This window comes from Hyla sarda, chromosome 1, assembly GCF_029499605.1.
Source record: "Hyla sarda isolate aHylSar1 chromosome 1, aHylSar1.hap1, whole genome shotgun sequence".
Taxonomy (NCBI): domain Eukaryota; kingdom Metazoa; phylum Chordata; class Amphibia; order Anura; family Hylidae; genus Hyla; species Hyla sarda.
The window spans coordinates 549,413,868-549,427,717 of record NC_079189.1 but is presented as its reverse complement, the minus strand read 5'-3'; the positions used below and the strand labels follow the sequence as shown (position 1 = coordinate 549,427,717).

Here is a 13,850-nt window from a genome sequence, read left to right as displayed (position 1 = left end):
CAAGATCTGAAAGGAATAAAAGAAGTGTGTTACTTACACGGGAAGTTATCCTCAAAGAAAGGGTCTATGTTATGTAGCAGCTCCACTCTGGGGGATGGGCTTCCTTCACTAAAACAGAATAAAGAGAAGCCAAACATCATTCTCCGTCTAACATCTGCTAATTGCGTCTTCTATTTTCATACTTCCTTTGTTATAACTTTAGGAAATCACCAGCTTGACAGTAAACCATTAGGCACTTTTTTTTTTTTTAACGCAGCTGAAGAAAATGACACGTAGCTGCCCATACAAACCACCATAAGAAAATTGATACACAAGTAGTTACGTCCACGCAGGCTCATTTATTATCTGTAAAGTTCTCCATGTCATATCTCTGTATAACACTGCATAATATGTTGGTACTTTAAGCAATGAGAAATGGATAAATACACATTTCATTAACAATAGATAGTCTGCTAATCTCTCTCTATTTAAAGGAAAACTGTCACCAAGTTCACCCACACTAAACCTGATACACTGGGATATAGTGTGGGTGACCAGGAGCCCATACATGGGTCATTTACTATTTTAAGTTTTCTTTTCGCACAGTTGTCGCCCACTAAATTTCCTCTGTTTGCACTTAATTTGCGCTCTGAAGGCGGGTACCCTGTCGGCAGCCTTGCTTTGGGTCCCCTGTCGGCAGCCTTGCTTTGGGTCCCAGAGGAAGGGGCCTTAGCCCGCCCCCTTGTTCACATATTCATTTCCCCCCAAAGCGCAGTGCGTCGGGAGAGCGCTCTGTGCCGCGTATGCGCTGGTCCCTCACTACACCCAGAAGTACCTCTTTCTGAAGTCTCGCTACTCCTGACTTCCAGTTGTAGCGAGGGACCGGCGCATGCACAGTTACACTGCACAGAGCGCTCTCCCAACGCGCTAGGCTCAGGGGGAAAATGAATATGCGAACAAGGGGGGTGGGCTAAGGCCCCTTCCTCCGGGAACCAAAGCAAGGCTGCCAGCGGGGGACACGCCCACAGAGCGCAAGTGAAGGGCAAACAACAGAATTTTAGCGGGCGACAACTCGGCGAGAAGAAAAGATAAAAAAGTAAGTGACCCATGTATGGACTCCTGTTCACCCACACTATAAGCCACTGCATTGGGTTTAGTGTGGGTGAACCTACTGACAGTACTCCTTTAAAAGGGTACTCCGGTGCTTACACATCTTATCCCCTATCCAAAGGATAGGGGATAAGTTGCCTGATAGCGGGAGTCCCGCAGCTGGGGACACCCGGGATCATGCACGCGGCACCCCGTTTATAATCAGTCCCCGAAGCGTGTTCACTCCGGGTCTGATTAAGGTCGACCGCAGGGCCAGCGGCGTGTGACGTCACGCCCCCGCCCCCGTGTGACGTCATGCTCCGCCCCTCAATGCAAGCCTACGGGAGGGGGCGTGATAGCTACGGGAGGGGCCGCGATCAGGCATCTTATCCCCTATCCTTTGGATAGGGGATAAGATGTGTAAGCACTGGAGTACCCCTTTAAAGAGAACCAAGCATTAGATTTTTACCATATATAATGCTTGACAACAAGTTATATATGGTAAAATCCTCATCCTTACCATCCCCAGGGATATTTTTGCCTACAGTAGTGGTGAGGGTATGAAGTTTAAAGAGCGGTGACAGGGGCTGTCAATCACACCGTTGGGGCATAACTAGGGCCGGAGCGACATGACTAGGTAAGTATAGCTCTGCGCCCAAGGGACTACTTACAGGGCGTCGGGGATGACTTACAAATTTCATATCCTCCCCATCCCTGGGGGGAATAACGTCCCCCGGGGATGGTGAGGATAAAGATTTTTACCATATATAAAAGTGTTGCCAACATTATGTATGGTAAAATCTAACGTCAGTGTTTCCCAACCAGGGTCCCTCCAACTGTTGCAAAACTGATGTCTTCTTAGGCCTCCTTTACATATGTGTCGTCAGTTTTCTTCTCCCTCGGGGGCTGCAGAAAATGCACGGGAGGGAAAATTATGCAAGAACTGATCCCATTCATTTGAATGGGACAGTTCACAATCATCCGGCGTCTCAGTTTGGACGCTGGATGATTGGACATACCGGACGAGCACAGACAGGGAAATGCATATTGAGTCCCCTGAGGCACCAAGGGTGTAAATGCTACCTCTGCAACCCCCTATAGGTACACTCTTGTTTCCATCTAGCAATCTATATGTCTCTATACATCCTTTAGACTAGAGCAGTGGTGCTTTACTGTACTTGGACCACAGGTTATATATATGCATTGCTTTAGGCAATCTATTTTAGGGTACCATCACATGGGCAAAAAACGCTACCAAAATAAAACACCTAAAACTCAGTGTAGAGTCTGTTGTGCATTTTTTTTTTTTTATCAGAGTTCCCCTTTAGGTAGACTTGAAATTTCAAGATCTGGTTGAGCTTTATAGCCAACTAAACCCCAGGTAACCCTCAACATAGAAAATGCATAGAAACCTCCCATGTAGACTTGCTATTCCATATATAGTAGTGATTTTTATTCGCTAGTTTGTAAATACAAACCATATGAATTTTTTAGGGTTTAGCGGCCTTTAATATTCGATTGTTAATTTCCTAAAAAATACTTCTTGCGTAATTCATGGTGAATGTTTTCATTGAGCTTACGCTTTTAGTTTTACTGTTTATGTCTACATCAATAAACACATTAAACACTAATGAATGTAAATATCCGATTTCTCCCTGACATCTTGCCCAAAAAAGAACTCGTATGATTAAAACAGTCAAGATGACATATTGTAAGTATTGTCATCTGAAGAGCGGAGAAAGGAGTGCGCCGATTCCTTATTGGGAAGAAGTCACATGTAATGCTGCAAGATCAAAACAGCGAAGGAAATGAAACATTCCAGTCCTAATGAAAAACAATCATTTCTTTACCCACTGGAAACTTCCTCCGCAGAAATGGAAATCTGGGTTCATAACCAAAACCTGATCCCCCCAATGTTGGATTGTGGAGGGACACTTTGAGTTCTTTACTAGCCTTTGTTCTCACATGCTTTATTAATTCCAATAACAGTCCACCTCTGCTCTGCTTCAGGGACTACACTAGTGCTAACAGGGTTAATCTGTGCATGTCCATATGTGAACAAGCCCTTACAGGGGATGTTCACCTTTAGCCACATCTCCAGCATAATGGATGGTACTGCATCTGGTCTTCATTAAACACATCCAGCCCTATATATGGGCTATAGCTATGCAGAAGAAGCTAGATTTCCTACACAAGTAGAGAGACATAGGCATTATGGCATGTATATATATATATATATATATATATATATATATATATATATATATATAAATAATAGAACACATGACTTTGGTAATGCCTACCTTAAAGGGGTACTCCAGTGGAAAATATATATTTTTTTTAAATCAACTGGTGCCACAAAGTTACCGTATATACTCGAGTATAAGCCGACCCGAATATAAGCCGAGGCCCCTAATTTCACCCCAAAAACCCAGGAAAAGTTATTGACTCGACTATAAGCCTAGGGTGGGAAATACATCATCCCCCCCATGTCATCATCCAGACCGCCGTCATTAGCACCCCCGTCATCATCACCCTGTCATCATCCCCCCCCCCCATCATCACCGCCTGTCAAACCCTTCATCAGTGGTCTTCAACCTGCGGACCTCCAGATGTTGCAAAACTACAACTCCCAGCATGCCCGGACAGCCATCGGCTGTCCGGGCATGCTGGGAGTTGTAGTTTTGAAAAATCTGGAGGTCCGCAGGTTGAAGACCACTGCGGCCTTTGTCATCATCCAGACCCCCCTTTAGTTTTCTACTCACCTCCCCTCGGTGGGAAGGAAGGGTGAGCTGGTCCGGGCCATCTATGCTGCAGGGACCGTCCGGTGGGGAGGGTTAGTCGTTCCGGGCTGTCCATATTAACCGGGAGGCCCTCTTCTCTGCTCCGGGATGGCCCCAGACTAGTGACGTTGGCTTGACCACGACGCACAGGGATGTTCATGCGCAGGGATGTCACGGACCAGCTCACCCTTCCTTCCCACCGAGGGGAGGCGAGTAGAAAACTAAAGGGGGGTCTGGATGATGACAAAGGCCGCAGTGGTCTTCAACCTGCAGACCTCCAGATGTTTCAAAACTACAACTCCCAGCATGCCCGGACAGCCGATGGCTGTCCGGGCATGCTGGGAGTTGTAGTTTTGCAACATCTGGAGGTCTGCAGGTTGAAGACCACTTCGAAGGGATTGACAGGTGGAGAGTTCACTCGAGTATAAGCCGAGGGGGGCGTTTTCAGTACGAAAAATTGTGCTGAAAAACTCGGCTTATACTCGACTATATACGGTAAACAGATTTGTAAATTACTTCTAATTACAAAATCTTTATCCTTCCAGTACTTATCAGCTGCTTTGTGCTCCAGAGGAAGTTCTTTTCTTTCTGGAGTTCTTTTAAGTCTGACCACAGTGTTCTCTGCTGATACCTCTGTTCATGTCAGGAACTGTCCAGAGCAGGAGTAAATCCCCACAGCAAACCTCTCCTGCTCTGGACATTTCCTGACATGGACAGAGTTGTCAGCAGAGAGCACTGTGGTCAGACTGAAATAATTCCAGAAAGAAACACACCTTTCTGTGGAGCATACAGCAGCTGATAAGTCCTGGAAGGATTAAGATTTTTAAACAGAAGTAATTTACAAATTTGTTTAACTTTCTGGCACCAGTTAATTTAAGGTCTTCATACACATTAGTGAAAAGTCGGTCAAACCCGCCGACTTCAGTGAGACCAGCCAACTGTCTGATGTACATAGAAGAGAAAGATTGGACATGTTGGACTTTAAATGCCCAATCCTTTGTTCTCCTAGTGGCAATCAGTAGTCTGGCAGCGACTTACCCCTCCAGTCTGTACTGAGAATACATTAATGTTTGGCCGGGTCACAAATTCATGTGTATGTGGGTAATGTGACAGATAATATAGCTGGGGAAGGTGTATGGTCAATTGTAGATGACAAAATGTCCCCCCAGCTAGTATCCCAGCGATCAACTGCAATCTGTAAGGACACCAGGCAGTAGGTATTTAATTGTCCTGCAGCACCACCAGAGGGGAAATAAAACATTGCTCCGTGTCCTTTCAATTCAATAGATTCTCGGCGTAATGCTGTACCTCTGTAATTCCTCCTGGAAACGTATGAATAAACTGACGACTGGGTATTACTATTCTCCTTTGTCAATAGGGCGTCTTCCTACTCTGCTCTTCTGGTCTTATGACATTCCGCATTATATTACAGTTGCCACATTATATATTGGTATTGGAATCATGCATATTTATGACAACAGTAGGAAGTCTGAATGCTACAAAGTACCAAGGTAAACCTTAGCTTTAACCCTAAAATTCTTATTGTTATGAACAAAAAAAAGATTTGTACTTTAGCCAAAGCTAAACCAAGGATTTAATATGGCAGCTCAGTTACCCAACGGACCCTGGTCATGGACTAGTTACAAATCTCTGAAAAGTTTGGCCCTGATTCCCCATGATCAGACAGTTCTCGCTGTCCTTTCACAAAGCACAGGAATTTATATCCTTGACATTTCGGTTGTGTGATAAGATTTTCCTTCACATTCAAACATGGAGAAGTGTTAACATTTGTGCATTAATACTGCTTTTATTTTAATGGCTCAACAGGAGGGATGGGGCTCAGAAGACCTCTGTTCTGAAGACAGACACATATAGGTAGGACACACATATATCAGGCATTTATGGTGCATCTTGTGGATATGCCAGAAGTGTCTATGATGTTAAAGGGGTATTCCAGGCCAAAACTTTTTTTTTATATATCAACTGGCTCCAGAAAGTTAAACAGATTTGTAAATTACTTCTATTAAAAAATCTTAATCCTTCCAATAGTTATTAGCTTCTGAAGTTGAGTTGTTGTTTTCTGTCTAACTGCTCAATGATGATGTCACGTCTCGGGAGCTGTGCAGTTCCTATGGGGATATTCTCCCATCATGTGCACAGCTCCCGGGACGTGACATCCTCATTGAGCAGTTAAACAGATTTGTAAATTACTTCTATTAAAAAAATCTTAATCCTTCCAATAGTTATTAGCTTTTGAAGTTTTTTGTCTAACTTTCCGGAGCCAGTTGATATATTAAAAAAAAGTTTTTGCCTGGAATACCCCTTTAGGTACAATATACTCATGCTTATATTTTGTTGGAGCAATAAACACAGCAACATGGTTGATAAGTTTGGGACTCTAATCTGGGGCACTATGGCTGGCAACATACTTGGTCACTGTGACTGACAAGTTTTGAGGGCACTTGGTGTAAATATTAAACTATGGCCCTCATTTACTAAGAAAATCGGGTTGTAAGTCTATATTGCTTTCTTACTCAACTGCTTTTTTTCCCCTGGTATTTATTATTATGTCGCATCCTGTTTGTCGCACGTGGGTTTTGTAGGTTTTGGTTTCCAACTCCTCTGAGTTGTCGGGAAAAAATCCACAACAATTCAACAAATTCGGGTTGGTGACCTTTATAAATATGTGGGAAAGCTCAGAAATGTCGGGTTACGCCCCTTTTTCAGGTTTGGGAGAATCCACATCGGGTCCGTCGGGAAAAAATGTTGCATTGTGTCGCAGACTGGCGCACGATGTCTGCGACATGTCGCAGACAAAGATGCGCCAAAAAAACCCGACAAAACAAGTCGGGTTTAGAATAGTAAATGAGGGCCAATGTTGCTGGCACTGTCATGGTAGCATAGTAGTTGACCCATAAAAGTTCTTGCTCTGTTATAGGGGCACTGTATAACCTGAATAATTTGCCCCTTCACGATGTGGCACTCCCACACAAATTCCCTCCCACCTAAGATCGCTCACATGGGCAGAATCTCTCACCTCATGAAAATGTGAGAGTGAAGATAATATGAATATTTACAACATAGGGGGAATTTTACTTTAAATACGATTACTTTGATTACTAGATTTGGAGTTTAAAGGATTTTTCTCTATCGTTCCCTTAGGCTGTTGAAGGGCAGGGATATGGGAGTGGCCCAGAGCTGAGTCAGAAACTTTGTCTGCCTTTTGGTGTGCCAATCTCCTTAATTGGGTGGCCCAAAAAGTGTGTTGGTCCTTGCACTACTAAGGTACAGGGTGTGGCAAAGTCAAAACAACAAAAAACTGTACAGAGGTCAGGGGAAAAGTCAGGACATTAAGGGTTAACAAAGGAGCAGACCAGGGAACACAAAGGAAGTATACAACAAATAGACAAGCAAAGCAACATTAGGCAGTTCCCAGCCAAGATAGGGCAAGGTACAGAATCAGCTAGCAAGAGAATAGTTAGGTCACAAGCCAAGGTACAAACCAGAAGGACTACAAAGTACAGACTGGCAGGCAAAAGAATAGTTAAGGACTCTCAGAAATCAGATACACAAAACAAACAGGCAGGAACAAACACTGGTGAATGAGCAGACACTTAAATATACCGCCTCAGGGGTTGTCTGACTGGCCCGATGCTTGCAGCTCCTGAGTGGTCAGAGCGCAGCATGTGATGCCTGACCAGGTGGCTTCCTTGGATTAACATTGTGGGATAATAGGCTAAACTGGATGGACAGCCTACAAACAATTTTCAGCCTAGTTTACTGTTACAATATATATTTCAAACTTCTCAGACCACATAGACGATTTTCATACATCAGTGCCAATGCTGCAGCGATCACAGGACTTTTTTTTTTTTTTTTTTTAGCTAACACTTTACCTCTACAGACACACAAAGCTTGTATTTATCTGACTTGCAGCACAGAGGTATAAGGCTGGAATGACTATCCTCTGATATAGTATGCAGCCTGAATGAAACAAATAAAAATATATAGCTATTTTTTTATTGTAGATTAAAAAATGTTACTTTCACATTGAGGTGCACGTCATGGCTGGTTTTATATGTGGATCGTTGGCGGTTGTACCTAAGCACATTTATTTGAATTGACAAAACAATCAGTTACTATCTTTACCTTATCAAAAGTACAGAAAAAGTACCTGATAGTTTTCCACACGTTGAATCCATCCAAGGGCTTGGTGCCATTAATGATTCCTCCAGACAGATGCACTAATGTTGGCAGCCAGTCTGAAATATGGATCAATTCTTTACTAGTGACTCCTGTCTGTTTTAATAAAGGGCTTGTGACAAAGCCAACTCCTCGTACGCCCCCTTCCCAAAGGGTCCATTTTCTTCCACGTAAAGGCCAGTTATTGCCACCAGATAATGTCTGCCCACCATTATCTGTAAGAGAAAAAGTTGTAAAAAATGTATTAAGATTGACTTGGCCACTAAAATGAACATCAGAATTCAGTAAAATAAATAGAAGACATGGTCACATGACAATGATAAAAAAAAAACAATCCCCCTTTTAGACTCTGTCTGGCACAACACACTCCTAACTACAGAAGGTGCCCCTATCACTTTCCAATTTCATGGGCCATATCTATGGTATGGAGTATGGACCAAGCTGAATGTTTAGACTTTCAACTAGGATACTGAATGTAAGAGTCCGCCAGGTTATGATTAGAACGGGATGGAGGCTGCTCTTCTTAGCACATGGGCAATATTTATCTCTGCCCTAAGCCAAATTGATCAGGAATCCCCTGTCTCTAAAAAATGGGAATTTCTCAAGGAATGAAAAAACAATGAAGTTCATCTGTCCAGACATAAAAATACCAGAACTTGTCAAAAAATGTTTATATACACAATGGTATAAAACAGAATAACTAAAAAAACTTATTTAGTGCATTTTGAGGATAGGGGATAAGTGGCTGATCACAAGGGGGGGGGGGTTCGTCCACTGTGACCCCGTGATCTGCAGTACGGGACCTTACTTAACCGATCATTGAGCCAGGCAGGACATTGCTGCGGCCGGTGATTGGCTGAGCAGGTTGTCACTTGTGTTCATACAGGAAGGTGGGGGCCGCTCTGCTCCAAGGACCTGAAAGTACCTGGGGTCACGTACAGAAGATTGCAGAGGGGGGGGTTTACAGCAGTCAGATCCTCCATGATCAGACACTTATTCCCCATCTGTGAATAGGAAATAAGTGTCTGAAAAGTTCAGTTCTCAGGGCTATCCCTTTGAAGGAGTACTCTGGCTTAAACTAACTTATCCCCTATCCAACTGCTGGAACCCCCTGCGATAGCTGGGACGGGACCCCGGCGCTCTCAGTGAGGAGTGCGTGTCTTTTACCGGTAGACAGCATGCGCTCCATTCATTTCCATGGGAGCTCCGATGATGCCCCAGAACTGTACTCAGGTCTTTTCAGCGCTTACATAGGAATGAATGGAGTGCATGCCGACTGAAACATGCGCTACTCACTAAGTCCCAGGGTCCCGTCCCGGTAATTGTGGTGGGCCCCAGCGGCCAGAACCCCCGTGATCAGCTACTTACCCCTGCCCTGCGGATAGGGGATAAGTTCATTTTCAACAGAGAGCTCCTTTGTGGGTAGGGTCACACAAGGCGCATCTGCAGCATAATTAATGCTGTGGATGCGCCCGTTGCCTGCAGTCACCGAGCGACTGCAGAGCGAGCTTCCAACTGCCAGCGGCGCATCCGCAGCATATACGAAGGGTGAGTTCACATGAGCGTGTTTGCTTTCGAACTCGTAGCGTGTCTCCCATTGAAGTCAATACGGTCTGCGGCGGGTTTTCAACAGTGGAGACTTTGCTGCCAAAAATCTGCTGCGGACAGCCCGCCAATTTCAAACTCACAGCCGGAAACAAGCTGAGAGTATGAAATAAGATATGCTTGTGTGAACAAGCTCTACTGCAGAATTTTGGTACTGTTGGGCAGAAAAAATACTGTAGTTACTAATGCTCTTCCTGCTGGGCCATTTATTTTCCCAGGTCCCGTTGCTTGTCCATGTGACCTGGTTGTGACTGCCCACATCCCACGACTACTGCAGTGTGGGCTACAAGTCCTTTTCTGTTATGCCGCGCCTCTTTTTAACAATAGCATGTTACTACCAGGAAGAAAAAAATATTTTTACTGAAGACTGCTGCTTTAGGCTATGTGTACACTATGAAATATCTGGCTGGAGAAATTTCGGGCAGACACTCCGTGTGTAGTAGGCTATGTGCTATGACTGTATTGACATGCGCCGTCCCCATTGACAGCAATGCAGGTATTCAGCCAAAAGAATGAACATCTGCATTCTTTTGGCGGAGTCTGGAAATGTAAATGTCCAGTGTGCACAGTGCAGCAGAATCCCACAGAATACACCGGGTGGAAATTCTATTGCGTGTATGGGCCCTTAAATTCATTTTATGTAAACCTCTGCTCATTCTGCAATAATATCACCACCAAAAAAAAAAAAAAACACTAAAATGTTACTTTTATTAAAGATTAAAATGTCCAAAAAATGGCCAGCATCATTTTGCAATAAGTGGGCGTTCCTACTTTGTGACTGATAGCTTGCTGTATGCACACATAGGTCGCTGACTAGGACCGCCTACTTGACTGCCTTTTCAATATGACAGGTTCATTTAAAATGGAGATACTATCCTTCTTTTAGGTCAATGCATATCTTTATTGTATGTGTTTACTTAAAGGGGTTATCCAGGAAAAAACTTTTTTTTATATATCAACTGGCTCCAGAAAGTTAAACAGATTTGTAAATTACTTCTATTAAAAAAATCTTAATCCTTTCAGTACTTATGAGCTTCTGAAGTTAAGGTTGTTCTTTTCTGTCTAAGTGCTCTCTGATGACACATGTCTCGGGAACCGCCCAGTTTAGAAGCAAATCCCCATAGCAAACCTCTTCTAAATTGGGCGGTTCCCGAGACACGTGTCATCAGAGAGCACTTAGACAGAAAAGAACAACCTTAACTTCAGAAGCTCATAAGTACTGAAAGGATTAAGATTTTTTAATGGAAGTAATTTACAAATCTGTTTAACTTTCTGGAGCCAGTTGATATATAAAAAAAAAAAGTATTTTCCTGGATAACCCCTTTAAAAGGGTACTCTGACGAAAAACATCTGATCGAGGGGGTCCCACCACTGGGGACCCCCGCGATCTCCGGGCCTGCAGCAGTGGCGTCCGGAACACGGAAGCTTGGAGCTTCGGCGTTCGTCACATCACACCACGCCCCATCCATTCATGTCTATGGGAGGAGGCGTGATGGCTACGTAGTAGCCATCACGCCTCCTCCCATAGACATGAATGGAGGGGGCATGGCGGCTGTAGTCGCCAGTCATCCGGCACAGAGTGAAGTTCACTCTGTGCGCGGATGATTGAGTTGCCATCTTACGTCCTATCCTTTAATTGAAATGTTATTTTTAGTTCTAGGTTTGTGTGTAATTTCTTCTTGATAAACCTGGAATAAAATGTAAAAAAAATATGGATTCATATACATTTCTTATAACCTTTATAGCACGGTTAAATTATACACATTTTATTATAGTACGTACACAGAAAATATTTATCATAAAAGGCTACATTGAAAAAAGGGATTACATTATATTGTAAGGGATTAAAATACACATTAAAACACAAGCGCAAGTACAATGAACATAAAACAGTAAATGATAGACTGAGGGAGAGAGGGTCCTGCCTGTGGGGGAGAATAACACACACTTATATTTACTATGGAGAACAAGGTTTTTCAATGAGCCATGACGTTCATATGGATCAGTGACATTCTCATTTTCCATGGAGGATAATTATAGGATTGTACATCCATATGTAAAAGGACAGAGGATGGATGGTTCTCTCTAATCATTCCAGGAATACCACATTATTAGGGCTTTCGTGTGCAGGGTAAATTCCACAAAATTAAGCAAAAGAGACCAATCTCCTCCTAAGAAAGATACAGGAAAGATCCAGCTGGATAGAAATGAGCCCCAGATACATTATACATCACAGTGTATTGTCCTATGTTATAGTGTTTCTAAATACGTGCTGGACTATGCTGGGGTTCGTCAGTCCCTTCTTTAGGCTATGTTCACACGGGAAAAATATCCATGCAGGCATTCCCCTGACAGCGGAGCGCCGGAAGAACATGCTGATGCTGGGACCGCCCGGAAATGCACAGCCCAACAGAATCCTAGTAAAAACAATGGGACTCTGCTGCTGCTAAAATTCCAAGGCAGAAATTCGAACAGAAATTCCATTGTGTGAACATAGTCTCAGAGTCTGAAGAGCATGTGGGTTGCAACCAATTTGTCTGACCTTAGCAGTACCTACAGCTTCAAGTGGTTTCACTATGCCAGGTGTGCTCTCCCCTAAGCACTACAATAGTGTCATCCAAATATTAACTTGGACTAGAACTATGCACACTGAAAAAACATTAAGACTATGTGCACACACAATTTTTAAGCTATAATTTCATCCCCACCTATAAAAAATTCATTTAAAAAACACAATTTTTTTTTTGCATTTTGTTACTTTGCCTGATGGCTATTGGCTGTACTTTTAGCCTAGATATGCACCAAAATGGACCTAAAAATAGTTTTAGCTTGGACTGTAAATAGCTGAAAAAAAGGGGCCTAACAATACATTTTAACAGCCATAACAATAACAGCTGTAAAGTTAAAGGGGTACTCTGGTGGAAACTATTTTTTTAATATCAACTGGCTCCAGAAAGTTAAACAAATTTGTAAATTACTTCTATTAAAAATCTCAATTCTTCCGGTACTTATCAGCTGCTTATACTACAGAGAAAGTTGAGTTGTTCTTTTCTATCTGACCACAGTGCTCTCCGCTGACACCTCTGTCATGTCAGAAACAGTCCAGAGTAGCAGCAAATCCCCATAGCAAACCTCTCCGGACAGTTCCTGACATGGACAGAGGTGGTAGCAGAGAGCACTGTGGTCAGGCTGGAAAGAACTAAACAACTTCCTCTGGAGTAAATAGCAGCTGATAAGTACTGGAAGGATTAAGATTTTTTAATAGAAGTAATTTACAAATCTGTATAACTTTCTGGCACCAGTTGATTTGAAAAACAAAAACAAAAATGTTTATTTTCCACCAGAGTACCCCTTTAACCACTTAAGGACCCAGAGCGTACCTGTACACCCGTGGGAATTCTGGGTCCCGCTGCTCGCCGGGTGGGGACCGGACCGGGATGCCTGCTGAAATACTTCAGCAGGCATCCCATAACAACACCTGAGGGGTCCTGAGACCCCATCATGTCGGCGATCAAACCGGCATGAATTCACACCGCCGATTTGCGGCAATTCCGGTCATACGGGTAACGTGTGACCCGTTGACCCGGGTTTAGAAGGTGATTGACAGTGTACTATATGCCGCCAATGACCTCCTGTTGCTGGGTGAAGGTGGCGATCATGTCACCTCCCCAGGAGCGCTGCTATTGATCAGACGATCGTCCGAACAATAGCATCCGGCAAAGGAGGGGTTACTGTCCCCTTCTCTCAGCTCTGCCAGCCCACCGATCTCAGTCAGCGGGCAGAGCTGAGAGAAGGTGCCAGGGACCCCCCTCAGTGAAGATCTGTGCTCCTCAGAACAGAGAAAGTGGCCTCCTGCCACCGTTAGTACACAGACAAAGTGAAGGAAAGGTAGGTGAAGGTGATAAAAAGGGCACTGAGATATGCCACCCTTTTTTTGGGGGGGGGGGGGGGCCGCAGAGTTTTTCTTTTTCTGTTGACTTATAATCACACACGTGTTATATAGTTTGCACCCAGGCACACACATACACACTCCCCCCCCCCCCACCCCACCCGCACACATCCCCTTTTATTTCAGTGACTACTTTGTTAATCTTATGGTGGAGCAAGCAAACTTGTATGCCCAAGAGTTCATTGCCAACCACCCAGATTCGTTTTTGACTGGGCCCAATGGATGGTACAATGCAGCTGAAA

At 43.8% G+C, this 13,850-nt stretch overlaps 1 protein-coding gene across 1 annotated transcript in view; it reads right to left on the bottom strand.

Annotated features, from left to right (window-relative positions):
• ARSB (arylsulfatase B) overlaps positions 1–13,850 on the bottom strand; it is a 151,990-nt gene that overhangs the window by 66,075 nt on the left and 72,065 nt on the right. Inside the window, exons 5-6 of the mRNA XM_056552471.1 lie at positions 8,026–8,269; positions 38–108 (exon numbers count right to left, since the gene is read on the bottom strand). Coding sequence (XP_056408446.1) covers positions 38–108; positions 8,026–8,269 — 315 coding nt within the window. The remainder of the gene's footprint in view (positions 1–37; positions 109–8,025; positions 8,270–13,850) is intronic.